The sequence below is a fragment of the Mandrillus leucophaeus genome, unplaced genomic scaffold, assembly GCF_000951045.1.
Source record: "Mandrillus leucophaeus isolate KB7577 unplaced genomic scaffold, Mleu.le_1.0 Scaffold70, whole genome shotgun sequence".
Lineage (NCBI taxonomy): Eukaryota > Metazoa > Chordata > Mammalia > Primates > Cercopithecidae > Mandrillus > Mandrillus leucophaeus.
In genome coordinates this window covers 4,636,487-4,660,454 of record NW_012107586.1, presented here as the reverse complement: position 1 = coordinate 4,660,454, position 23,968 = coordinate 4,636,487, and the positions used below count along the sequence as shown (strand labels likewise).

Genomic DNA, 23,968 nt, shown 5'->3' with positions numbered 1-23,968 from the left:
ACACCATCGCCCGCCTCGCTCATCCCATCTCCCCCTCCACTCAAGCCATCTTCCCCCTCACCCCATCTCCCTCCCTCGCTCGCCCCATCTCCCCCTTCACTCGCCCCATCTCCCCCCTCGCTCACCGCATCTCCCCCCTCGCTCACCGCATCTCCCCAGTCACCTTCAACAGGTACAGCCTGTGGTCAGACACAACCACAAGGCACATGAACTCCCCGGTGTGGCCTGCCAATGCCACTGGCACCTGGGGGAAGAGGAAGTTGGTGAGACACCTGATGGGAGGTCTGGGGAGGTGGGGCCAGACTGAAAGCCGAGTTCCTGGTGACAGCACCCTCGGCCTGACCTTCCCACTGCCCACCCAGCAGTCTATGGAGCTTCCCTGACACTCGACAGCCTCTTCATCCACCATCGCTCTCTGCCTTGCAGCCCCTGCTCGCTCAGAGTGTCGGCAGCTGGCTTCCCTGCCTGTCACCTCACCCGCTCCACGCTCTGCCAGACTAACTGTTCTAAGGCACAAAACTGACCATCACTGCCCCATTTCAAATCCTTCAGGGGCTCCCAGTAGCCCTCAAGACCAAGTCCAAACTCCTTGGCAGACACAGGAGGCAGCTCCTGACCTGGCCCCTGCCAGCCCCCCAGAGTCCTCTCAGGACCCCTGCCCCTCACCCTGCACATCCAGATGCCTTCATCCTGGGCAGCTCCCCCTACCGGTGACAGTCTCGGGCCTCCATGCATTTGCTGCTTCCTTTACCTAATACATTCTTTTCCTCCCTACTCCTTACCTTATCCTTCAAGACTTAGCTTAGACATCACCTCCCAGGAAGACTCCTTGACCCACTCAAGCTGGACTAGATACCCCTTCTAGGGCCTTAGCCCGATTACAGCACTTGCATATTGCACAATCATTGTGAACTTCTCACACCAGACTGTAAGATCAAGGGCAAGATGGATCTGTAGATCCTCAGTGTCTAGCACAAAAGGTGCACAACAAAGGCCTAATAACATCATGGGTTTATAATACTACTAGAAGGCCCCACTGATGAGTGCCAGGGGCTGGGCAGCTTCAACACGACCTCTGATGCACTCCAGTGTGTCAGGGAGGCATCGCTATCTCCATTGCAGATGGGCAACAACTGGGACTCAAATGCCAAGGAATGGGTCCACGGCCACACAGCAAGCAGCTGCTGGGGTTGAAACCAGAAGCCAGCATCAGGTGACTCCAGAGTGATCTGACTCAGTTGGCTATGATGGAAACGAGTGGGCACCCTGGCCAGCTAGGGGCATGGGCAGTGTCAGGGAGCACAGACCTTGAGGCAGCACTGGAACTCCTCCTGGGCATCGCTGAACACCTCGACATCCAGGAAGAGCCGGAGTCGGTGGTCCACAGAGCGGAGGCCACAGCGCTCAGGGGCTGAGGGCAATGAGGGGACATCAGCCTGCCCGTGGCAGCCCCTGGGCTCCATCTCCACCTCCCCATCAGTGTCCCTTCCCTTCCCCAAACCCATCTATGTCTTGTTTTGCCTATACTCACGGGGACTGAGGCTCCAACTACTGTGGTCACGGGTGCTCAGTGCCTGAGGTGGGCTGTTCTTGGCCCTGTCATGGTGGTCACCATGGCCAGGAGGGTGGCAGACAGGGCTGGCAGATGGAGAGGGAGCCAGAGACTGCTCTCCCTGTTTCTGCTCCCTGTTGGGGGTTCCCCCGGACACAAGCAGGAGAACCACGTGGTCACTACCACAATTAGGACACACAGCAGATTCTGGAGGGAAGATGGACACGGTCCCCGTGAGCCTCCCCCACAAAGTGCCACAACTCCCACCATGCTCTTGATGTTCCTTTCCCACTCTCAGGTCTTCCCTGAGCCCAAGTCTCCAGCTTCATACACAACCACCGCGCCCCAGCCCACCAGCTCCCTCTCTCCCAGTACAGCTGCCAACTGATCACTCCCCAACCCAGGGAGGGATGAGCTAACCCTGGCCCACAACCTCCTCAAAGTGCACTCTACCTTCTAACTCTAGGCCCTCTCTGACTGGGTCAAACACAACCAGGCCCTGCTCTTACGCCCTCCTACAGACTTGGGCTGATCAAGTTACTTCAGGGCTCTCCTAGCAACGTCTGAAAGACCAAAATCAACAGGTCTCGAAAGACAGAGAGAACTCTCTTGCCATACTTGGGTCCAATTCTAGGCTCCATCAATTAATGGCTCTGTAATCATGGGCAAGTCATCTAAGCTCTGTGAACCTGGTTCCTCATCTATAAATTAGGGATGACAATAGAGTCTATCTTATACTCATCCTTAGTGTCAGGAAGCCGGGAAGGAATCAGGACACGGATCAGCAATGAGAGACGCAGCACTCTGAGCAGCTGCACTGTGCTGGGCGTGTGCTAGCTCCCATGCCAGTATGATCACATTTCATTACCAGAGAAACTCTCCCTATCCCATTTTGCAACGAGTAAAGAAAAGATTAAATCCTTTACACACGCTGCCCAGGACCATATAGCTTGGGGCAACGGCAGCAGCTACCATTTACAGGGGACCTTTGTGTTGTGCCAGGCCCTCTGCTTGGTGCCTTACTGTCACATTTAAATAGCGTAACAGCACCATGGGGTGAGTTCATTCCCTTCTTTGTTCAGAGGAGGTAACTGAGGTGCAAATGAAAGAACGGTTGGCCAGGCACGGTGGCACATGCCTGTAATCCCAGCACTTTGGGAGGCGGGCAGATCACGAGGTCAGGAGATTGAGACCATCCTGGCTAACACCGTGAAACTCCGTCTCTACTAAAAATGCAAAAAATTAGCTGGGCGTGGTGGCGGGCGCCTGTAGTCCAGCTACTAGGGAGGTTGAGGCAGGAGAATGGCGTGAACCCTGGAGGCGGAGCTTGCAGTGAACCGCAGTCGCGCCACTGCACTCCAGCCTGGGTGACAGAGGGAGACTCCGTCTCAAAAAGAAAAAAAATGAAAGGAGAACAGAGCCCATAGTAGCGTTCATTAATAACGCCATCATGGAAGAGGCTCCAGAGTCCACAGCGACTCATGGTATAGAGCCAGGGTCCGGGAGGGGCTGGCGGCTGTTTTTGTTTGCACTGTGTCGCTAAGGCTGCATGCCCAGGCTAGTTCACAGTGGGGAACAGAGCAGGGCTCCATTTTCTGAATAAAATGTAAACCCCTGCTCCAGCTGCTGCCAAGAAGAGAAAACTGGCTAATAAAATTCTGGCATTTCCACATAGCTGTTATCAAGAATATTTATTTCTTCTTCAATGTCTTCTTCAAAGATAGTACTTTCTGACTGGTCTACAATGGAAACAATTCTTGTTTTAAGGATTAGCGCATGAAGAAATGCCACAGGACATTATGTAGCTTCCAAGGTCAGCCGGGAAGGACAAACCAAGCCAACTCCCTGAGCATGTCACTCAACAGCTACACTTGCTGGCAGGTGCAGCACCACCATCCAATACTGCGTGAGGGCTCGTCAGGTTTTATGTAGTGTCTGAAATACCAGCCAAAAAAAAAACCAACACAAACAAGGTTTCAAGTTATGAAAAAATAATGAGTTCAAGCACAGTTACAGAGATTGCACTTCCTGACTTTTAGAGTTAAAAGAAAAAAAACAAACAAAAAAAAGCAGGATATAGTTTCTTCTTTTTTTCTGTTTTCTTTTTTGTAAATGCAGCAGGCAGGCGGTTTTCTTTTTCCTCCAGGCAGAACAACTGGTCTCCACTCTAGCCCCTTCTCCCTGGGGCTCCCCCTTCACACTCCCCTACACAGAGCCACTTTCCCTGCAACACGGGAGGCGTGTGGGCAGAGAGGTCAAGGGCAGGCCTTATACCTGTCTTTTGGAACAGAGGCCTCCAGGCTTCCTCAGTGTCCAATCCCAGCCTGGGCTCCTCTGGCTTGAACTCATGGCCACAGCGTAGACACTGGAATCTACCCAGCAGGAGGTCCCTGGCCTCCCCAAGCTGTTCCCGAGCCACATTGGTGACTGGGGTCAACACGGCAAGCAGCTCCTGACAGAGGGTGGATCAGAGGCAGCTGTGAGCAGGCGGACCCCAGATGGACACCTCCCACAGGCCCCTGGCCCTCAGGCCTGCTGCCGCTCCCCTCTGGCTCTCTTAATCCCCACAGCCTCCTGGGCCCCTACTCTAGGCCCCATCACCTGGACAGCTGCGTGGGCATCAGGCTCCAGCACCAAATAGCGACGCAACTGCCGGTCAGGGCAGATGTAGGAGAAGCGCAGACTGAGGACGGGGGCTCCAGGGAGCAGATCTGAGCCCTGTGCAGAAGAGGGGGACCGGGTGAAAATCAGCAGGAGCGGTGATCAGAGGGATGAGGGATGCTGAGAGCGTGGAGGACGGCAGGGGCCCTGGAGCCTGTTAAAGGCCTGTGCTGACATCCAAGCTCGAGCACGGAATCCCTGCTCCCAGCCTCCCGAGCGCTTGCAACCTCTGAGGCTCCCCTCCTCGACTCCTAGTGCCAAGGAGAGACTGTGGGAAATGCCCAACCCAGTGCAGGGCACAACAGCCATGTGCCCATAGCTGGCTCCTTCAGTGCCCTGCCGCCCCCAACTCACCGTGGGCCCAGGTGACCTCTGGGCCTGGGCCTCCGGCTCTATCTCAGCAGCCTCCAGACTCTGGAGCTCCAGTCGCTCCAGGGTGCGAGCTGCTTGGAGTTCCACCTCAAACAGGTGGGCAGAAGTGACCCTGAGAAAGCATTCCCTGCCCCGCACGCCCTCAGGCCCCTCCAGGGGACACACCAACATGGGGCGACAGAGCTCCGCTGTGGAGAGACCGAGAGAAGCCCTGCAGGGAGGGAAAGTACCCACACGCCGCCCTCCCCCGCACTGGCCCTCCACCCACCAGGCCCCAGCTCGCCCCAGCCCACAGAGGGCTCACCTTCCACTTCCTTCTGGTCCTGCTCCTCTTCTTCCTCCTCTCCTGCCTCCTCTTCTCCCTGTTCCACCATCTCCCCCTCTTTCTCCTCCTCCTCCCTTTCCTTCTCCTCCTCCTCCTCCTCCTGTGGCTCCGCCCTGACCTCCTCTGACATTTTTTGTGGTGACTCCCGGGGGCCTCTGGCTTCCTCCTGCAGGGGTGGAGGTCTGGGTGTAGTGTCAGGGCCCTGGGAGCTGGCTGGAGGTGTGCTGGGGGCAGGAGAGGTGGGGGTGGCCGGCAGAGGGTTTCCAGAGGCCTCCAGGTGACTCCTGTACTGCAGCCAGTTGCGGCCAAACCGTTCCCGGAAGCTGCTCATGAGCTCCAGCTCCCGGTGCTGCTGCACGAACCATCCTGGGCAGGAGGGGAACCCAGAGCTGAGCAAGCCCACCCCACACAGATGGCCCCAAATCCTTCAATGGTGCTCCTCAGCGATGAGGGGGCAATGGACTGTGTATGGGGACAGGGGCAGGGGAGGCTACAGGTGTCCCCTCCGCGACATGTACTGAAGTGTGTCCTATGGAACACTGTGGTCAAGTGCAATCCAAGCTGCGCATCCTATGCTGCTTCTGGAGACTCAGCATGCATGACAGCATCCTAAAGGTCCTGAGACGGCCTGCAGCGAACACATCTATTTCTTTTCAACCTCACACTTCCCAAACTTCTCTGGCCACAATCCTATTATTTTATATATATATACACATATATACTTTCTTTTGGTTTTGGGTTTTAGTTTTTTTAAGAGATAGGGTCTTACTCGGTCACCAGGTTTCAGTGCAGTGGCACAATCACAGCTCACTGCAACCTTGAACTATCAGGCTCTAGCGATCCTCCTGCCTCAGCTTCCCAAGCAGATAGGACTACAGGTGCACACCACCATGTCAGGCTAATTTAAAAATTTTTTTGGATACATGGGCGTCTCTCTGTGTTGCCCAAGCTGGTCTCAAACTCCTGGGCTCAGGCAATCCTCCCACCTCGGCCTCCCAAAGTGCTGGGATTACCGATGTAAGCCACTGCACCTGGCCTACATGATCTCTTGACACCCCACAAAATTAATGTTCCTCAAAAAGTTTTCAAAATGCTCCCAGAAGCAGTCTTCTCCTTTCTCTAAACTAAAAGAAAAGAAGAAAGACTAAGAAGCCCTCTATAATACTCTACCAACAAAAAATAACATTTCTTCCAGCAGACCTTCACCGTAACTTAAAAATCAGAGTGAGCTGGACGTGGACGAGAGAGTTAGTGGGGTGACGCTGACTTACCAGCTGGAGAGGGGTTCAGAGTTCGGGGCTCCGGGTCCGTATCACTGGGTTCAGAGATGCTTGCCCGCCTTACACGGACTCGGCTCTGAGGTTAGTGGAGGGGAGAAGTTCTGTGAAAGCCAAGCCTCCAGCCCTGCCATCCACGGCTGGCCATCCAACCTATCAAAGAAACCCCGACCACGTGCAAGCACAGTTCCTACCATTCCCTGCCCACTGCAGCCCAGAGTCCCCAGAGAGACACCCCACCCCAGGCATGAGGCAGCGGAGGACGCTGCTTACCTTAACCTTATGAAGTGGGGCCTGGGCCAAAACACCCCCCGAGGAGAGGCTGTCACTCAGGTCAGGGCCACCTGAGGTTTCAGGAGTACTCCCCACTGGCCAGGGCAAAGGTGGGCCCGTGGGGCTGGGTCCCAAGGATGTGTGAGTCTGGTATTTGACAACAGGAAGGAGAGAAAGGATGGAGACTGGGAGCACCTCTGCCTTGCCCAAGCCAGCCAAAAGGCAGGACCCTACTTTCCACTGACCAGGAAGACCCTGTCACCAGCCAGCCCTGTGTTCTCTCCCCAGGGCCCTCCCTTCATGTCTTCCCCAACAGTCCTCGCCCCCTGACCACACCGACCTGAGAATCTGTCAGCGACAAGACCTTGCCATCGAGAAGGAACTGAGCAAAGACAAAAAGGGTGGGGAAGGGAGTATGTGGTGGGGTCCATCCTGCTGAGTTCCAGGTATTGACAACACAGTAAGCAGGGTCCAGGTCCTCGGCCCCTCACCCAGGGATGGCAAGACGGTGCAAGGTAGGGGAGGACTGGGCAGGAAAGAGGAAGCAGAGTGGACATAGGACGATCACTCACGCCAGTAGCAGCCTCCCTGGCCCGAGGTGACAAGTACTGGGCAGTGGCCACTCGGTGCGCAGGGTGGAACCAAAGAGGGTTCCCCTCGAGGTAGAGCTGAGGGGCAGGAAGGGGAGAATGAGGAGGGCCTGGGGCCCTGGCCCTCCCTGTGTGAAGAAGGCACTGACCAAACCAGCATGGGGGGGTGGCTGCAAGGGTGGCTCTCAGGCCCCTGATGCACTGCTATCTCACCTTGCGGAGCTCAGTCAGCAGCCACAGTGGCGACAGCTCCCTATGTCCTTCTAGTAGGTTGTATGCCAAATCCAAGTGCTGCAGATTCCTCAGCTGCTCCAGGCCTGGGATGGGGGCAAGAAGGAAGGAAGGGCACGCGGATGAGTACACGCAGGTGAGTGTGGTACATGCACTCAGGGAGGGTGCACAGAAAGACCAGCCGGAGCACCCCTGCACTCCACATAAGCCCTCTCAAGGCTCTAGAGGCACGTGGTACCCAGGCCAGCCCGAACCTCACTCTCCCTCTTCCCCTCCGTGCTTGTCCCATCACACACCCCCACTCACCATGCAGGCTCCGAAGTTCATTGCCTCGCAGTATCAGGATCCCTAGAGAAGCTCCTGAGGGTCCCATTCTTGGCACCAAATGCAGGCGATTATAGGAGATGTCCAGATGGTAGAGTTCACACAAATCCTGGCAGGGGTACAGGGGTGAAAAAGATTCTCTTGTTGACCAAACTCTAGTCAGGGTCCTCTGAGATCTCTTCTAGACTAGGCCTCAACCTCGGCCTATATAAAACTGCACATGCTCAGCACAAATGATTTCATCCACCCCTACTCCCACGTTAAAAGACTTGAGCAACACCAGCACTGTTCCTAACAGTTCAAGGTCACATCTTGAGCATGGCGACTCCAACCCCCTTAAGTTCCTGCCTGGGAAAAGTCAAAGCTGCCAAAAGAATTTCCCATTTGTTTCAGCCAGCTCCTAAAGATAGGGCCCCATCTCCCAGTCTCTGTAAAAGGGTAAGGGCCTTATTTTGATAAGTGCCAGTTAGTTAGCAACCCAACCTGATTTCCACTTTCATGTGGACCAACCTGATTTCCACTTTCCCAGCTCTGCTCAAGGCCCTACCATTCCCCTGCCCACTCCCCCACCTTTTAAAATGCCCAATCGGCCAGGCGCAGTGGCTCACGTGGGTAATCCCAGCACTCTGGGAGGCCAAAGAGGGTGGATCACTTGAGGCCAGAAGTTCGAGACTAGCCTGGCCAACATGGTGAAATCCCATCTCTACTAAAAATACAAAAATTAGCTGGGCATGGTGGCACACACTTGTAATCCCAGCTACTTGGGAGGCTGAGGCACGAGAATCACTTGAACCTGCAGGCACCACTGCACTTCAGCCTGGGTGACAGAGCAAGACTCCATCTCGAAAAAATACATAATAACATAACATAACATAACATAACATAAAATATAAAATATAAAATAAAATATAAAATAAAATAAAATAAAATAATAAAATAAAATAAAATAAAATACCCAGTGACCCCTGCACAAAAATAGACTACACTCGACCCTCTTCACTACTGCAATTGTTTATTACTGATTAAAATCTAGTGTCCAGCATTATCCATGACAGCCACCTAGTGTCATGACTTGAATTGGGTCAGATTCATCGTCAGACACCCCCAGCCCTCTCACTTGGGGCCCCAAGCTGCACACTTTTGATGCCTTTGCCTTCGCTCCTGACTGATCAATGGGGATTCATCAGTGAGTCTGACTCCCAGTCCAGTGCCTGTGACAAACATCCACTGAAGCACAGTGAGGAAGCTTTTGACTCTCATGATTCCAAGTACACTCACGAAGCTTGGTTAGAGTCCCAAGCTTCGTGTGAAAGGCACCTCCTAGGCTGGAAGTTCTTCCTCACTCTGTTTCAAGCAAGAATTCACTCCCTGACTCCTGGGCTAAAAGTACTTCATGGCCGTGTTTTGAGTCCTCTGTTTTCCCTCCTTGATCCTGCTCCTCCCATGGACTTCACAGTCAACTGAAACCCTCTTCTCAAACCACTGCTGACTACACAGTATATGTCACCACTACAGCACTAACTCTGTCCATTTCCTTTCCTGTTCACAACACTCTACTAAGGATAATCTGGAACTTCAACAGTTTATTTGGGAAACTTAAGATCTCCCCAGTCTGGCTCCTCTAAGAGCCCCTATTCGCATCACCTCTGCTCCCCTTTCCTCCTTCTCCCACCTTTCCTCTTTCCTTCAGCTCCTGAAGGAACCCCTGACAGGTTCCCCTTCAAGTCCCCTCCTTCTTCACCCCTACTCACCCTGCTAGACCTTTCCCTTCATATTCCAGACCCTCAACTCCCTACAGTCACTCAAAATTTAGGTCCTCTGCCCCTACTGGGGGTCTCAAGGGACTCAGAGACCTTCAAAAGCAACCAACTGAGGGTTTAAAAAAAAAAAAAAAAACTCGTGGAAACAGACCATTTAATTCTTGTCATCCACAGAGTTACTGTTTTACCCTGCTTCCTAAAAGTTCTTACAATCGGCTACAGCCCAGAGTACTCACCTTCAACAAAAAGAGACTGCTGCAGAGACCCATAGAAAAGGACTATGCTAGGTCCTCCAGGGCAAAGGCTTCTGGTGGTATTGCTTAAACAACTTTGATATCATACCACTAGACCAAGTCAGAATTTCCAAAACTCTAATGAAAGAGCTGATGGATTCATAACACTGCTAACCCAAGATCAAGCACAATAAGAATTGACTACATAAAACTGAATGAACTGGTAAAGAATGAGTATAGTTTTAATGGTTTTTGTTTAAAATACTGTTGGTTCTTGAATGTCCTATTTTCCGGATATAAGGAACCTCTTTCCCTTTTCTTTTATGTGATCTATCACATGAAACAGTTTAGTAAATTATACTTTTATAAAAAATATATATGAAGCATTTATCTTTTCTCCATGCCTGATCCCTCCAGAATTCAGGAACTCCCATTGGGCATTCTTATTTACGTGGCAATATGGTTATTTTCACAGGTTCAGTAGGGTCAGCCCTCCTTGTAACAGGACATAATGGGGAAAATTGGTTATATAACGAGGTTTTGACTGGACTTTTAAAATATAACTGGAATGTCATGTTTTAAAATAATGCATAAAATCAGATATGGCCAGACAGTTTTAAGGAACGAAAGCTCTACAGAGCCAATGCTTACAAAGCCCTCTTGGAAAAACCAGCCTGCCACTTGGCTTACAGGGTTCCCAGACTTACAAATTAGTGGCAAACGCTAGATCCTGGCCAGGCCTTCCCTCAGGATCTTAACAAAAGCCCTATGAGCCCAGGAATCTTAGGATATTTTGGAGATGTTAAGAAGAGAAGAATTCACAAATCTATAGGTACTCCACGTGAAGTCTGATGGCATGTTCTTGGCTTCCTAACCTCGAGAGGGTTTAAAAGTCCAGTCTGAGAGTCCTCATAAAAAGTTCCAGGAAAGCAAACTTAAAAAGGGCCTCTGTGGTCAATTACCATTCTTACTACACTTATGTAAATAAGCAGACCAAATCTAACAGGATCAGACTTATTCTGTAAAAAAGAATAATCCTACTTTCACTGTTTTTAATCAAAAGGGGAGTGACCTTAGAGAAATCTGTTTTAATGAAAAAACTATTAACACATCCTTATGGGTTACCAGATTCTAGTCCTGTTCATTTTCTTTGAAGTTGTATCATCTACCTGTCAACTGGAATGGGTCCTGCTATCCTACACATCAGCCCTTACCAAAGTCTCAATTCTTCTCGTTTTCTTCATAATTTGGCTGCGATTTTCTAAACTAACATTTCCAATTTTCTTCCTCCCAACTTGGCATCACTGAGAACTAAAACCTGAGTGCCCAGATCCTTAGTGGAATTTTAGGTGACTTATAGCTGCCCTTTCCCCCAAGGATCTTTTTTTTTTTTTCTTGAGACGTAGTTTCACTCCCGTTGCCCAGGATGGAGTGCAATGGCGTGACCTCTGCTCACTGCAACCTCTGCTCCCCGGGCTCAAGCAATTCTCCTGCCTCAGCCTTCCCGAGTAGCTGGGATTACAGGCATGCACCATCATACCCGGCCAATTTTGCATTTTTGTAGAGATGGGGTTTCTCCATGTTGGCGTCAGGCTGGTCTCGAACTCACGACCTCAGACGATCTACCCACGTTGGCCTCCCAAAGAGCTGGGATTACAGGCATAAGCCACTGCGCCAGGCCTCCCCCAGGATCTTAACAAAAGCCCTATGAGCTAAAGTTGGACTAGGTGATATGAACTTCAAAAGATACATCATCTACAGATCACGTGTGGATAACCTACATGCCTGGAGCTACTGTGATATGAGCCCCTTAGAAAGTCCACTGAGGCCGGGTGCGGTGGCTCACGCCTGTAATCCCAACACTTTGGAAGGCCGAGGCAGGCAGATTACCTGAGGTCAGGAATTCAAGACCAGCCTGACCAACATGGAGAAACCCCATCTTTACTTGTAACCCCATCTTTCACTTTTATTTGTAAAAATACAAAATTAGCTGGGTGTGGTGGTGGGCGCTACTCGGGAGGCTAAGGCAGGAGAATTGCTTGAACCCAGGAGGCGGAGGTGACAGTGAACCGAGATCACGCCATTGCACTCTAGCCTGGGCAACAAGAGCAAAACTGCATCTCATAAAAAAAAAAAAGAAAAGAAAAAAAGAAAGTCCACTGACACTCCTGTATCTTCCAGACTCTGTTCAGGGAAATAAGCATGACTGCAACACTGTCTATGCCGTCACCACAAACATTCAAACTACAAACCAAGAAAGCCATCGGTTGCCACCGCTATCCTCATTCCACCATCTAAAGAAACATAGAGCTCAACACCTAGAAATCTCAACTGGCTGCCCTCTGGACTCAGAAAATGGATTTACAGTCTGTTTCAAACATTCATCTTTGTTTTCCTTTTTTGTTTCCATAGAAATGTCCACCATTAAATGCCCGGTCACTCGCACCATCCAGCAAAACTCAACCCCTACCAAGTACCAACGAATGGCTCAGTTGGTTTTTAGTGAACAAAAGGAAGTGATCAAGGAAGAAAAGGATTTATATTGTTCGGGGGAAAGAGGAGTGTCTCTTCTTTCCTCGAATTAGAGGAGGGACTGACAAAGATTCTCACCTTGATCAAACCCTACTTGGGCTCCTCTGGGCCTTCTTTTTGACTAGGCCTCAACTTCGGCCTGTTAAGAACTGCAGACTTATTTAGCACAAGTTCAACAAAATTCAACACAAATGATTTTTGTTGACTTCTCCAACCCCCACAGTAAAAAACTTGAACAAAAACAGCGAAGTTCTAGCATAAGGATGCATCCCTAGAATGGCGACTCTAGCCCCCTTAAGTTCCTGTCTGGGAAAAGTCAAAGCTGCCAAAAGAATTTCCCATTTGTTCCAGCCAACACCTGATGACAGGGCTCCCGTCTCCCAGTCTTTGTGGGAAAGTAGAAGCCTAGCTTTTAGCGAACCCGGAAGGGCTTCATGTGGTCCAGCCTCCACTTCTGCTTTTTGTACATTTCCACTTCCCTTACTCTGCTCAAACCCTCACAGTTCCCCTTCCTATTCCCTCGCTCTCCTTTTAAAATGCCCAGTCACCTCCGCACAAATTAAAGTGGTGTTCAGTTTACGTTGCACCTCCTCCCCGCTGCAATAGTTTATCACTGATAAAAATCTGTCCTTACCACTCGGCTTTATCTCTGACAGGTGGATGGGAGGACCCAGAAGAAAGATTCTTCGTCATGATCACAAAAGCTGCCAGTTTCTGAGCTAGTCACTAGACTAAGTAACATTGGGTACTTCTTCACAATCATTTTAATACTATAAAAGCAGGTATTTGGCCAGGCGTGGTGGCTCACGCCTGTAATCCCAGCACTTTGGGAGGCCGAGGTGTGTGAATCACTTGAGGTCAGCAGTTCAAGACCAGCCTGACCAACATGGTAAAACCCTGTCTCTACTAAAAATATAAAAATTAGCCAGGTGTGGTGACACGTGCCTGTAGTCCCAGCTACTTAGTCCCAGCCTGTACACCCAGCCAGGTGTGGTGGCACGTGCCTGTAGTCCCAGCTGTACTCCCAGCCTGTAGTCCAGCTGAGGCAGGAGAACTGCTTGAACCCAGGGGCAGAGGTTGCAGTAAGCTGAGATTACACCATTGCACTCCCAACCTGGGTGACAGAGCAAGACCCCGTCTCAAAAAAAAAAAAAAAAAAAAAAAAAAAAAGGCAGGTACTCTTGTGATTTCTACTTTACAGGTAAAGAAACCAAGAGGTAACTAACTTGCTCCAAGTTATACAGGTATTAGAAGTTGAGATTTGAACTCTGGTTTGTCTGATGCTAGTGCCTGAGCAGTGCTATCTCCCAGAATGCAGCTCCACCCTCAAGGCAAGAGCAAGGTGGGAGTAAAAGCCGGTCAAGGAGAGAGAGTGAGAACAGAGCAATCAAAGACCCATGGTGTACCAGCTGCCAGACTGCCCATACTCACCATCAGGAATCCCTGGCAGTCCTGGACTTGATTGTGGCTTAGGTTCAAGAAACGCAGAGCTGACAAGAGGCGCTGAGAGAGATGGGAAAGAGGCAGAGAATTGATGTTCACTACAATACTATCTGGTCAACCAGCTGGCCCTCCTCCCCAAAGGCCTGGCCTTGCCCTTCCTCGAAACCCTCTAGAGGCACTCACCAGGGAGCTGTCTAAGGCGGTCAGTGCATTGTAGCTGAAGTTGGCAGAAAGCAGAGCCAGCCAAGGGAGGGCAGAGCAGAAGTCACCGCCGCAGGCTGAGAGGAGCTCCTGAGTGGGCGGATGGGTGCTTCATTACCCCACTCTCCCCCTCCTCCCCATGCCAAGGCCAAGCTCTACCACCCAGTCACTCATTCATTTTTTATACACTGAACTCCATCTGAAAATACAGGCTTAAAGCCCAGGTCCCTGACCCAAGAACTCACTGTGGGGAGAGTGGGAAGGTAGACACTAGGATATGTAATGTAATACGGTAGGTACGACTGTAAATATATAGGCAGGTACTGAGTGCTGCGGGGAACACAGAGAGGGAGGGAGGACACTGTCTAGCGGGAAGCAGGAGGCAGGGAGAGCTGCAGAGAGGGAAGAACATCAGAGCTCGGTCCTCTACGTCTCTCAGGATGAGGTGTCTGAGCTCACCCCTCACCCTCCTTACCTCTAATGTCTGGAGGCTCCTGCTGCAAATCAGGGTCTCCAGCTGGGAGTAGATGCCTCGGAGGCCATGTAGAGAGTGAAGGGGGACACCTCGGAGCTGGGACAAGGAAAGGGGAGGGAGGAAGGCAGAACCCCACAGAAGACAAAGACCTCATCCCCATATCTCCTAGTTGGGAGGAGGGAGAAGACCACAAAGCCCAGCTATGGTTTAGGGAAGCAGTAAATGGAAAGACAGTGGATATCACATTACTGCAGAGCAATGGGTATACTCAGGCCTGGCCTCCTCACCAAAGAGGCCCTTCTCTTTCCCATCCCCAGGGGCGGCCTCAAGTTGGGTGCTGTGCACCCACATCCCCCCATGTCCCCATACCTCCAGGTGCCGAAGGGATTTGAAGGGGAAAATCTTGATGGGCCCTGGGGGGCCAGGACCAGGAACATGGACCAGCTGAAGGAAAAAAATAAATAAATAACTCCATTTACTGAGGCACAGCAGATCTCCCTGTCCTCAACATTCCTTTCTTAGCACAACCACTGGTACCTCTGACACCCTCTGGATCCTGGCAGTGCAGACTTTCGCACCCCTACCCTACCCCCAACTTCCATCATTCTCTTGGGCTCCTTGCACATCCTGCCCCTTCCCCACACCCAGAACCTTGAGTGAAAGCGTTTTCTGCAGCACATCGAAGAGAAACTGAAGCTGAAGGATGACAGGGGAGTCAGCAGGATGGGAGGGCAGAGCCACAAAGCCTGTCTGGCCAGGGCCCCACGGCCCCAGGTGCAGCTCAAATACATGGTTCAGCTGTTGCAGTGTGGGAGTGAGCAGGCTCAGGGTGCTACAGCCAGACAGGACCACATCCCCTGCAGAAAGAAGGGCAGACAGGAGGGAAGACACCGTGAAAAGATTTTTCCCTTTATTCTAAGACTCTGCTATGCCAAAATAAACCCACTCCAATCCATATTGTAGATGTTCTATTGCAGGATCAAATTTTCTATCTCCTTCACAGTTCAAAAGCATTCAATGGCTCCCCTCATCTTCAAAAAAAAAAAAAGTCCTACCATTTCATTCAGCCTAATGAGACTGCTTGGCTACACAACTCCAACCAACTCTTCCAAATTTTCTTTCACCTTCTGCTCAAAAGAGCCTCATCTACTGACAGTGCTGGAAATACAGCCAACTTGGTTCACAGTTCTCTCATGTTCTGAAACACCCCCTTCCACCACCCAGCTAGAGACCAGCCTCCTCCAGGAAGCCGCCTCAAGAAGTAATACTGTTGAATTTTCACATTGCAGTCACTTATTATTACATAAAAGTTAATTGGATGTCTTATCTTTATTTCATTTTCTGATTGCAAAGCACTTCTGTAGAAACTTTCAAGCAATACTAAAAAGTATGCCATAGAAAGAATAGCTATTCGTTACAGCACTAAGGCATTGTTACTGCTGTCTGTTAAAAATGCTCTCTCTAATGAGACTTTCATCCTTGAGGGCATCTTTTGATCACCCTGGTATTCATCACTGCACCTAAAAAAGTGCAGCTACAAGCTAGACATGAAGGAATTTTTTTTGGCTTAAAAAATATAATAAGTATAGATAGAGTCAAAGGATGTTGCAGAAACAGTACAGAAAGGTCCCCTATATCCTTTACCCAGTTTTCCCTAACGGTTACATTTTATATAGCTATAGTACAATATCACAGTCAGGACACTGAGCTGGGCGCCGTGGCCCAGGCCTATAATCCCAGGACTTTGGGAGGCCAAGGCAGGTTAATCACTTGAGGTCAGGAGTTCAGGACCAACCTGGCCAACATGGTGAAACCCCATCTCCACTAAAAATACAAAAAATTATTCTAGGACTCTAACCTCGTCTCTACTAAAAATACAAATATTCTAAGCTGGGCATGGTGACACGCACCTGTAATCCCAGCTACTCGAGGGGCTGAGGCAGGAGAACAGCTGGAAGCCAGGAGGCAGAGGTTGCACTGAGCCGAGATTGAGCCATTGCACTCCAGCCTGGGTGACAGAGCTAAACTCCATCTCAAAAAAAAAAAGGGCAGGCACAGTGGCTCACGCCTGTAATCCCAGCACTTTGGGAGGCCAAAGCAGGTGGATCATGAGGTCCGGAGTTCAAGACCAGCCTGGCCAATATGCTGAAACCCCGTTTCTCCTAAAAATACAAACATTAGCAGGGCATGGTGGCACACGCCTGTAGTCCCAGCTACTCGTGAGGCTGAGGCAGAAGAATCACTTGAACCTGAGAGGTGGGGGTTGCAGTGAGCCGAGATCACACCACTGCACTCCAGCCTGGGTGACAGAGCGAGACTTGGTCTCAAAAGAAAAAAAAAAAAAATTAGGACACTGATGTTGGTACAATATGTATATATAGCTATATGCTGTTTATATAAATTCCTGCAGCCACGCAATCAAGATACGAAACTATTCTGCTGCCACAAAGCTCTTCTCCTGCTACCTCCTTGTAGTCACACATTCACACACCCACCATTCATCGCTGAATAAATTAACAAGTCCTACAACCTGACACGAAGGATTCTGTATGTACTAGACACTGAGGATGGATACAGACATGGTTCAAGGACTCTTCCCACGCTCAAAGGGCCTCCTAGTTGTCTCCTCCCAGAGAAAGATATAAGACATTTGCAAAGTTATCAATACAAGCCAGGAAATAAAACTGCTACTGGCCAGGTGCCGTGCCTCACGATTTTAATCCTAGCACTTCGGGAGGCCAAGGCAGGTTAATCACTTGAGGTCAGGAGTTCAAGACCAACCTGGCCAACATGGTGAAACCCCGTCTCTACTAAAAATACAAAAATTAGCCGGTCATGGTGGTGCACACCTGTAGTCCCAGCTACTCAGGCGGCTGAGGCAGGAGAATCACTTGATCCCGGGAGGTGGAGGTTGCAGTGAGCTGAGATTGCGCCACTGCACTCCAGCCTAGGTGACACAGTAAGACTCTGTCTCGAAAAGAAGAAAAGAAAGAAAAGAAAACTGCTAGAAAGAGAGTTTCCACAGATATCATCAATGGGAGCATGGAGTGATGGAGGACAGCTAACATTAACTGTAGTATGTGCCAGATGACTTCGATATCTCATTCAAACTTTCTCAGAATCTCCCAAAGAGCACTGTTAACCCCATCTTACAGATATGAAAATTGAGGTTCAAAAAAGTGAAAAATCTTGATTGAGATCATATAATTGGCAGGAAGTTACTTCTCCTATTTGATCTCAAAGCTAAGGCTTTTTCTACCACAATTAATGCCAACCAAGTACTCAACAACTACTGTGGCTCCACTGTGCCCAGGCACAGTGCCAAGCACCAGGGAAGTCATTACAATAACAATAGCTCCCAACTGTAAGCAGTTACTATACTTGCAGGCATTGTACTAAATACATGAATTACAACGAATCCCCACAACTGTTAAGTACAATCATTACAGCAATGTGTGAGGAAAACTGAGCCTCAGGAAACAGTTTGGCAAGTTTGAAAGAGGGTTGATATTCCAACCCAGGTGGGTCCGACTCCAAATCTCGTGCTTCCATCTACTGTACTTAGTACCTTGCTACACGACAATGATTATGATCGAGATCAGTCCCTGGTCCTGAGGGGCTTTTAGTCAGGTAACGATCACTTCCTTCTGACAGTGTCAGAGAAGACACGGAGGGAGGGATACCGGAGTTTGGCCTCAAAGGACGGCTAGGGTTTGGGCTATCACAGGCAAAGGCCCCCTGTAAGGGCGAACAAATCTGGGAATAGTAAAGAAATTGAACTCTGACACCTGGTGACCCTACCAGTCGTAACTCCGTGACTCTCAGGGCATGTCTCCAGAAGGCACCACCCCCACCTCGTCCGAGGCCCAGCTCAACCGGAAGTCCACTCACCGGACTCCCGCAGCAGCCCCGCGAGCTTCCACACCAGGGAGTCCCGCTGAGCGGTCGTCATGGCCACGGGACGCTAGGGGGCGGAGCCTGGGGGAAAGAGGAAGCGGAAGAGCCTCAGGTGGGCGGTAGTGCCAAAAGCCCAGGGCGTCCACGCAAACCGAGGCGTCGTGCAGAGAAAAAGGCGAGAAAGAAGAGCGAGGAAGAGCATCTTCCTGGCCGCCCTTTGGAGGAACATAAGCCCTGGTCAGACATACCGACCCTCCCCGTTTGGTCCTCCTACCAGCTCAGCTGCGCGGCGCCTATCAATGATGGAAAGGAAGTCCCTCCCCGGAAGAAAATCGAGCCAAGGGACGACCGGAAAACACGCCTCTGCCGCCGGAAACCGCGCCCTAGGTCATGCAAACGAATCGAAAAGGGGCGGTGCGGAGGCTGGCTCGGGAGGGGCGGTCTCTCTGTGGTTGTGGGTGCGGTGGCGTCCTGGACTGCCTGTTCTGTATCTGGGCCTCCATTATTCCCCCGCCCTGCGCAGCGTGGGACTCTCGCTTGGATTTCGGCGAGCCTGCCGCGCCAGTGAGGAAACCCTGACTCGTTTGCAAACTGCGCGGGGAAGCCAAGTTTAGAGAAATGGAGCTTTCTGTTAGAGAAAAATTATTTCGAAGCAAACAGTCATTTTCCAGGGAAAGGAGAGCGTGTCCGCTGTAGGATGGACTTAGATCGTGTAAAAGCTGAGGCTACCAAGGATATCACCTCTGGGGTCCTTTGCTTCTTTTCCTTAGTCTTCCTCGAAACTCGTGTATCTTTCCTTCAGCAGTACTGGGCTCCACGCGAACCTAGTCCTTTGTCTTTACCCTATTACCTTTCATAACGTCCTAGTTGAAAAGAAGTTATTCAACCGCGTTTGAAAATGAGAAAACAGGTTCACAGAAGCTAGGTTACTTGCGAAGGTCGTTCAATTAGTAACCAGTAGCGCCAGGACTGCGAAAGTTTCCTGCTTCCGAATTCTCATGGTAGCTTTCACCAGGCTCCCCGTCAAATGCTATTGTCAACTACTGAACTAGATTAGCAAAAAGGTCTTTTAACAGAATTCCTGGTTTTCAGGGAAAGTTTCTTTCATGAAGTGCCCCGTTTCTACAGAGGAAAATCAAAATGAATCATAACCCAGTTGAAAGGAGGAATAGGGTCATAGTCATCTTGATCCCAAGTTGCCAGATTTGAAAGATTTTATTTTCTAAAGACAAAATACTTGAAATGGCAAATATTTTGAATATTTGAACCACACAATTTTGCATTCATGGCATACTACTTGTGCTCTGAGCTGAAAGCCTTTTAGGTTAAATAAAATAATTGCATTCATGGCATACTACTTGTGCTCTGAGCGGAAAGCCTTTTAGGTTAAATAAAGTAAGTGGAGATACATCCGAAGCAGTGTTGGAGCTCAGAAAAACAATACACCAAAATATGGCGCTTTGGCATGCTGACTATTTTGAACGAAAAGATACTAGAAGCCTCAGGCACAGTCTCCCTGACCGTCTCCTGCGCTCCTGTCTCCCAGCCTTCTTTCTCCCCCAAGGCAAGCCATAGAAACCAGAATTCCTCTTCCCCAAGATGAATCATAGAAACTAGAAGCCCTCTCCTGCAAAGCCAGCCATAAAACCTAAACTTCCCCCACCTTTCTATGTAAGAGCTGGCTGTGGCCAGGCGTGGTGGCTGTAGTCCCAGCACTTTGGGAGGCCGAGGCTGGTGGATCACCTGAGGTCGGGAGTTGGAGACCAGCCCGACCAACAGGGAAAAACCCTGTCTCTTCTAAAAGTACAAAATTAGCCTGGCGTGGTGGTGTATGCCTGTAATCCCAGCTACTCAGGAGTCTGAGGCAGGAGAATCACTTGAACCCAGCAGACAGAGGTTGCCGTGAGCCAAGATCACGCCATCGCACTCCAGCCTGGACAATAAGAGGGAAACTCCATTAAAAAAAAAAAAAAAAAAGCTGGCCATAAAGAACTTATCTGGCCTACCTTATCTGATAGTAGGCCCCTAAGACCCTCATTTTGGAAGAGATCCTGCCTTATACCTGGGAGGAAGGAATACGACACAGAAAGGCCTTGTTGGGTTTCCCCCTGCTGTCTGTTACTATTAAGTGGCACACTTTTTGCCCAACCACATTACTCCAAACTGTCCATTCTTCATAGAATCTAAGCATTAGAAACAGTTTTCCCTGGCTGTTTGGGTAGCCATTTCTGAAGGCTATGTCATGTAAAACTTTGATTAAATAAACTTCTTAGTTTAAGTTTTTCTCTTAACCTATCTTTTGTTATACGAGTGTCTGCTCTGACCCTTATGGTGAGAAAGAAAGGTATCACACCTTTTCAGCCCCTGCAACAGCTAGCTAGTATGCAAATACAAAGTCAGAGTAAGAGCTCAGTATATTTTGTTGAAGTGTTAATCCCATAACCTGACGATTGTCAGTCCCTGTTTATTAATCATCTGGAACTTAGAAGGGCAGATTCTCCCAAACGGTAACTGCCAACTCTGCCCCTCTTGGGCAAGAAACAAATACTTTTGAAGTCCCTGACATTGCAGTGTCTTGAAATCCGTTTCAGCCGTGCCTTTTCAACCCATAGTTATTTTCTGAGAATTACTCCACCTATATGGGCAGCCCCTGTAGCCAGATTTGCTCTGTATCCCTTTGCTTCTCAGAAACGTGGAAGTGGGACAAAGGCAGAAGCAGAGAAAGCTGAACTACAGAGGAAGAGAAAAATAGATCTGCTAAGGGAAAGCAACAGGAGACTTAATAGTTCTTGTTTCCGTCCCCCTTGTGAGGCCCACTCTCCTTTCTACCCTTGGCCTGTAGGGGAGGCCTTGGCTGCCTTCCAGAGAATTCTCCCCCGCTTTTTCTGTTTTGTTTTTTTTTTTAGGCCTAAGAATCTGAATGTATTTCTGTAAATTGCTACCATAAGAACCTCAACTAAGACAAAACGTTTACAAAACAAAGTCTAAAAGGGAAAAAAATTCCCATTCATCATAGCAGTCAAAAAATAAATTCTAGATATAAATACACATACCTGCTTATAATATTTTGAGAAATAAGCCAGATCTATGTGAAGAGAACAAAAGAACTTTAGGACATTAAAAATGACCCAGCCAGGCACAGTGGCTCACGCCCGAAATCCCAGCACTTTGGGAGGACAAGGAAGTGAGTGACTTGAGGTTAGGAGTTCGAGATCAGCCTGGCCAACATGGTAAAACCCTGTCTCTACTAAAAGTACAAAAATTAGCTGGGCATGGTGGCAGGCTCCTGTAATCCCAGCTACTCTGGAGGCTGAAGCAGGAGAATCACTTGAACCCGGGAGGCAGAGGTTGCAGTGAGCTGAGATGGCGCCACTATACTCCAGCCTGGGCAACAAAAGCAAAACTCCTTCTCAAAAAAAAAAAAATTATCTTTATTAAAAAGGTATGCAGCCGGGCGTGGTGACTCCCGCCTGTAATCCCAGCACTTTGGGAGGCTGAGGCGGGTGGATCACGAGGTCAGGAGATCGAGACCATCCTGGCTAACACGATGAAACACCCTCTCTACTAAAAATACAAAAAATTAGCCGGCCATGGTGGCGTGCGCCTGTAGTCCCAGCTACTCGGGACGCTGAGGCAGGAGAATGGTGTGATCCCAGGAGGCAGAGCTTGCAGTGAGTCGAGATCACACCACGCACTCCAGCCTCGGTGACAAAGCAAGACTCCATCTCAAAAAAAAAAAAGGGTATGCAATGCCATTTTAAAAATTCATGTTGCTGGAAAGTAGCATAACATATATGGGCTGCTATTGTATAATTTCATACTATCATCAATGAGTTTGCGTTTCTCAAAGGCATGCTATGATATCACTCTGTTAACTTGCAAACACTCTTCTAAGTTTTAGTCCCCGGGACTAGTACTCCACCTAAAATCAGAAACGTCCAGTTGGTTCTTCCAAGCACCAACACCAGCTGCACATGACGAAGAACTCCTAGCACTCTGGTACTAGAGAGGCACTACTTATCTGCCTGGGCCTCCACCCCCATGTTATTGTGTGGAGAGAGAGCTGCTGCTGGTAGCTTCCCTGCCACCCCTGAGTTTCCTGGAGTAGGCTCTACAAAGTGCTGACGATTAAAGAGGGTAAGGAAAGGTGTGCTTGTTACTAGCTTAGGTTTCAGGGATGAAAAGAAGGTAGAAGTCCGGGTGTGATGGCTCCTTGTGTCCGGAATTGGTTCCTTCTGGTGGGTTCTTGGTCTCGCTGACTTCAAGCATGGAGCCGCAGACCCTCGCAGTGGGTGTTACAGTTCTTAAAGATGGTGTGTCCAGAGTTTATTCCTTCAGATGTTCAGATGTGTCCGGAGTTTCTTCCTTCCGGTGGGTTCGTGGTCTTGCTGACTTCAGGAGTGTAAGTCGCAGACCTTCTCAGTGAGTGTTATAGTGTTAAAGGTGGCACGTCCAGAGTTGTTTGTTCCTCCCGATGGGTTCATGGTCTTGCTGACTTCAGAAGCAAAGCCACAGACCTTCGCAGTGAGTGTTACAGCTCTGCGTCTGGAGTTGTTTGTTCCTCGCATTGGGTTCGTGGTCTCGCCGACTTCAGGAGTAAAGCCACAGACCTTCACAGTGAGTGTTACAGCTCATAAAAGTAGTGCAGACCCAAAGAGTGAGCAGCAGCAATATTTATTGTGAAGAGCAAAAAGAACAAAACTTCCACAAAGTGGAAGGGGACATGAGCAGGTTGCCACTGGGGTGGCCAGCTTTTATTCCCTTGTTCGGTCCGCCCACGTCCTGCTGATTGGTCCATTTTACAGAGTGCTGATTGGTCTGTTTTTACAGAGTGCTAATTGGTGCATTTACAAACCTTTAGCTAGACACAGAGTGCTGATTGGTGTGTTTACAATCCTTTCGCTGGACAGAAAAGTTCTCCGAGTCCCAACCTGACCCAGAAGCTGGCTTCATCTCTCATCATGACTTTAGTCCCAGCACTTTGGGAGGCCAAGATGGGTGGATCACTTGAGGTCAGGAGCTCAAGACCAGCCTGGCCAACATAGCAAAACCCTGCCTCACAAAAATTAGCCAGGTGTGGTAGCGTGCACCTGTAGTCCCAGCTGTTTGGGAGGCTGAGGCAGGAGAATTGCTTGAACCCAGGAGACAGAGGTTGTAGTGAGCTGAGATTGCACCATTGCACTCCAGCCTGGGAGACAGAGTGAGACTCCATCTCAGAAAAATAAAAGAAAGAAAAAGAAAAAAAAAGAAGGGAGAAGAGAGTATCTTCATACAAGAATGAAGAATGACAGCCAACCACATAATACACATCTCAGATCCTGCTTATTTCTGATATCTTGAACCGTGCAAGACCCAGGAGCCTTGCCTACAGGGGAACAGATGTCATAGTTCACCTTTAGGATATGAGCCATTTTCCTGGGTCTAGACTTCCCCGCTCTGATGCTGCAACCTCCAACAGATCAGATAACTGAGACCTACAGATTCCACCAAAATGAAAATGTTACACTTGGATTGGGGGTAATGGGGGTGAAACTGAATGATCTATTTGTTTCATTTGTTTCATCATCTTGGTATCTTTAGCTGGGCATGGTGGTATGTGTCTGTAGTCCCAGCTACTCAGGAGGCTGAGGTGAGAGGATTGCTTGAGCCCAGGAGTTCAAGGTTGCAGTGAGTTGTGATCACACCACTGCACCCCAGCCTGGGCAACAGGGTGAAAAAAACTTGCTGTCTTTGTGGAGTAGGAAAGGGGGAAGGATGGAAGAGAAGGAAAAGGTATGAATATTACCTCCAAATATAGTTTTGGTAAAAAGAGTTTGTACCAG

At 49.6% G+C, this 23,968-nt stretch overlaps 1 protein-coding gene across 1 annotated transcript in view; it reads right to left on the bottom strand.

The window, feature by feature from the left end:
- The window catches only part of STK11IP (serine/threonine kinase 11 interacting protein), a 23,197-nt gene extending 4,730 nt beyond the window's left edge, over positions 1-18,467 (bottom strand). The window contains exons 1-20 of the mRNA XM_011964676.1: positions 18,395-18,467; positions 18,141-18,227; positions 14,901-15,106; positions 14,619-14,693; positions 14,250-14,345; positions 13,757-13,864; positions 13,562-13,633; positions 7,588-7,714; positions 7,264-7,367; positions 7,033-7,128; positions 6,801-6,842; positions 6,461-6,607; positions 6,182-6,266; positions 4,890-5,276; positions 4,568-4,773; positions 4,154-4,270; positions 3,827-4,004; positions 1,532-1,759; positions 1,308-1,411; positions 147-244 (exon numbers count right to left, since the gene is read on the bottom strand). Coding sequence (XP_011820066.1) covers positions 147-244; positions 1,308-1,411; positions 1,532-1,759; positions 3,827-4,004; positions 4,154-4,270; positions 4,568-4,773; positions 4,890-5,276; positions 6,182-6,266; positions 6,461-6,607; positions 6,801-6,842; positions 7,033-7,128; positions 7,264-7,367; positions 7,588-7,714; positions 13,562-13,633; positions 13,757-13,864; positions 14,250-14,345; positions 14,619-14,693; positions 14,901-15,106; positions 18,141-18,201 — 2,537 coding nt within the window. The 5' untranslated portion in view covers positions 18,202-18,227; positions 18,395-18,467. The remainder of the gene's footprint in view (positions 1-146; positions 245-1,307; positions 1,412-1,531; positions 1,760-3,826; positions 4,005-4,153; positions 4,271-4,567; positions 4,774-4,889; positions 5,277-6,181; positions 6,267-6,460; positions 6,608-6,800; positions 6,843-7,032; positions 7,129-7,263; positions 7,368-7,587; positions 7,715-13,561; positions 13,634-13,756; positions 13,865-14,249; positions 14,346-14,618; positions 14,694-14,900; positions 15,107-18,140; positions 18,228-18,394) is intronic.
- Positions 18,468-23,968: the final 5,501 nt, after the last annotated feature.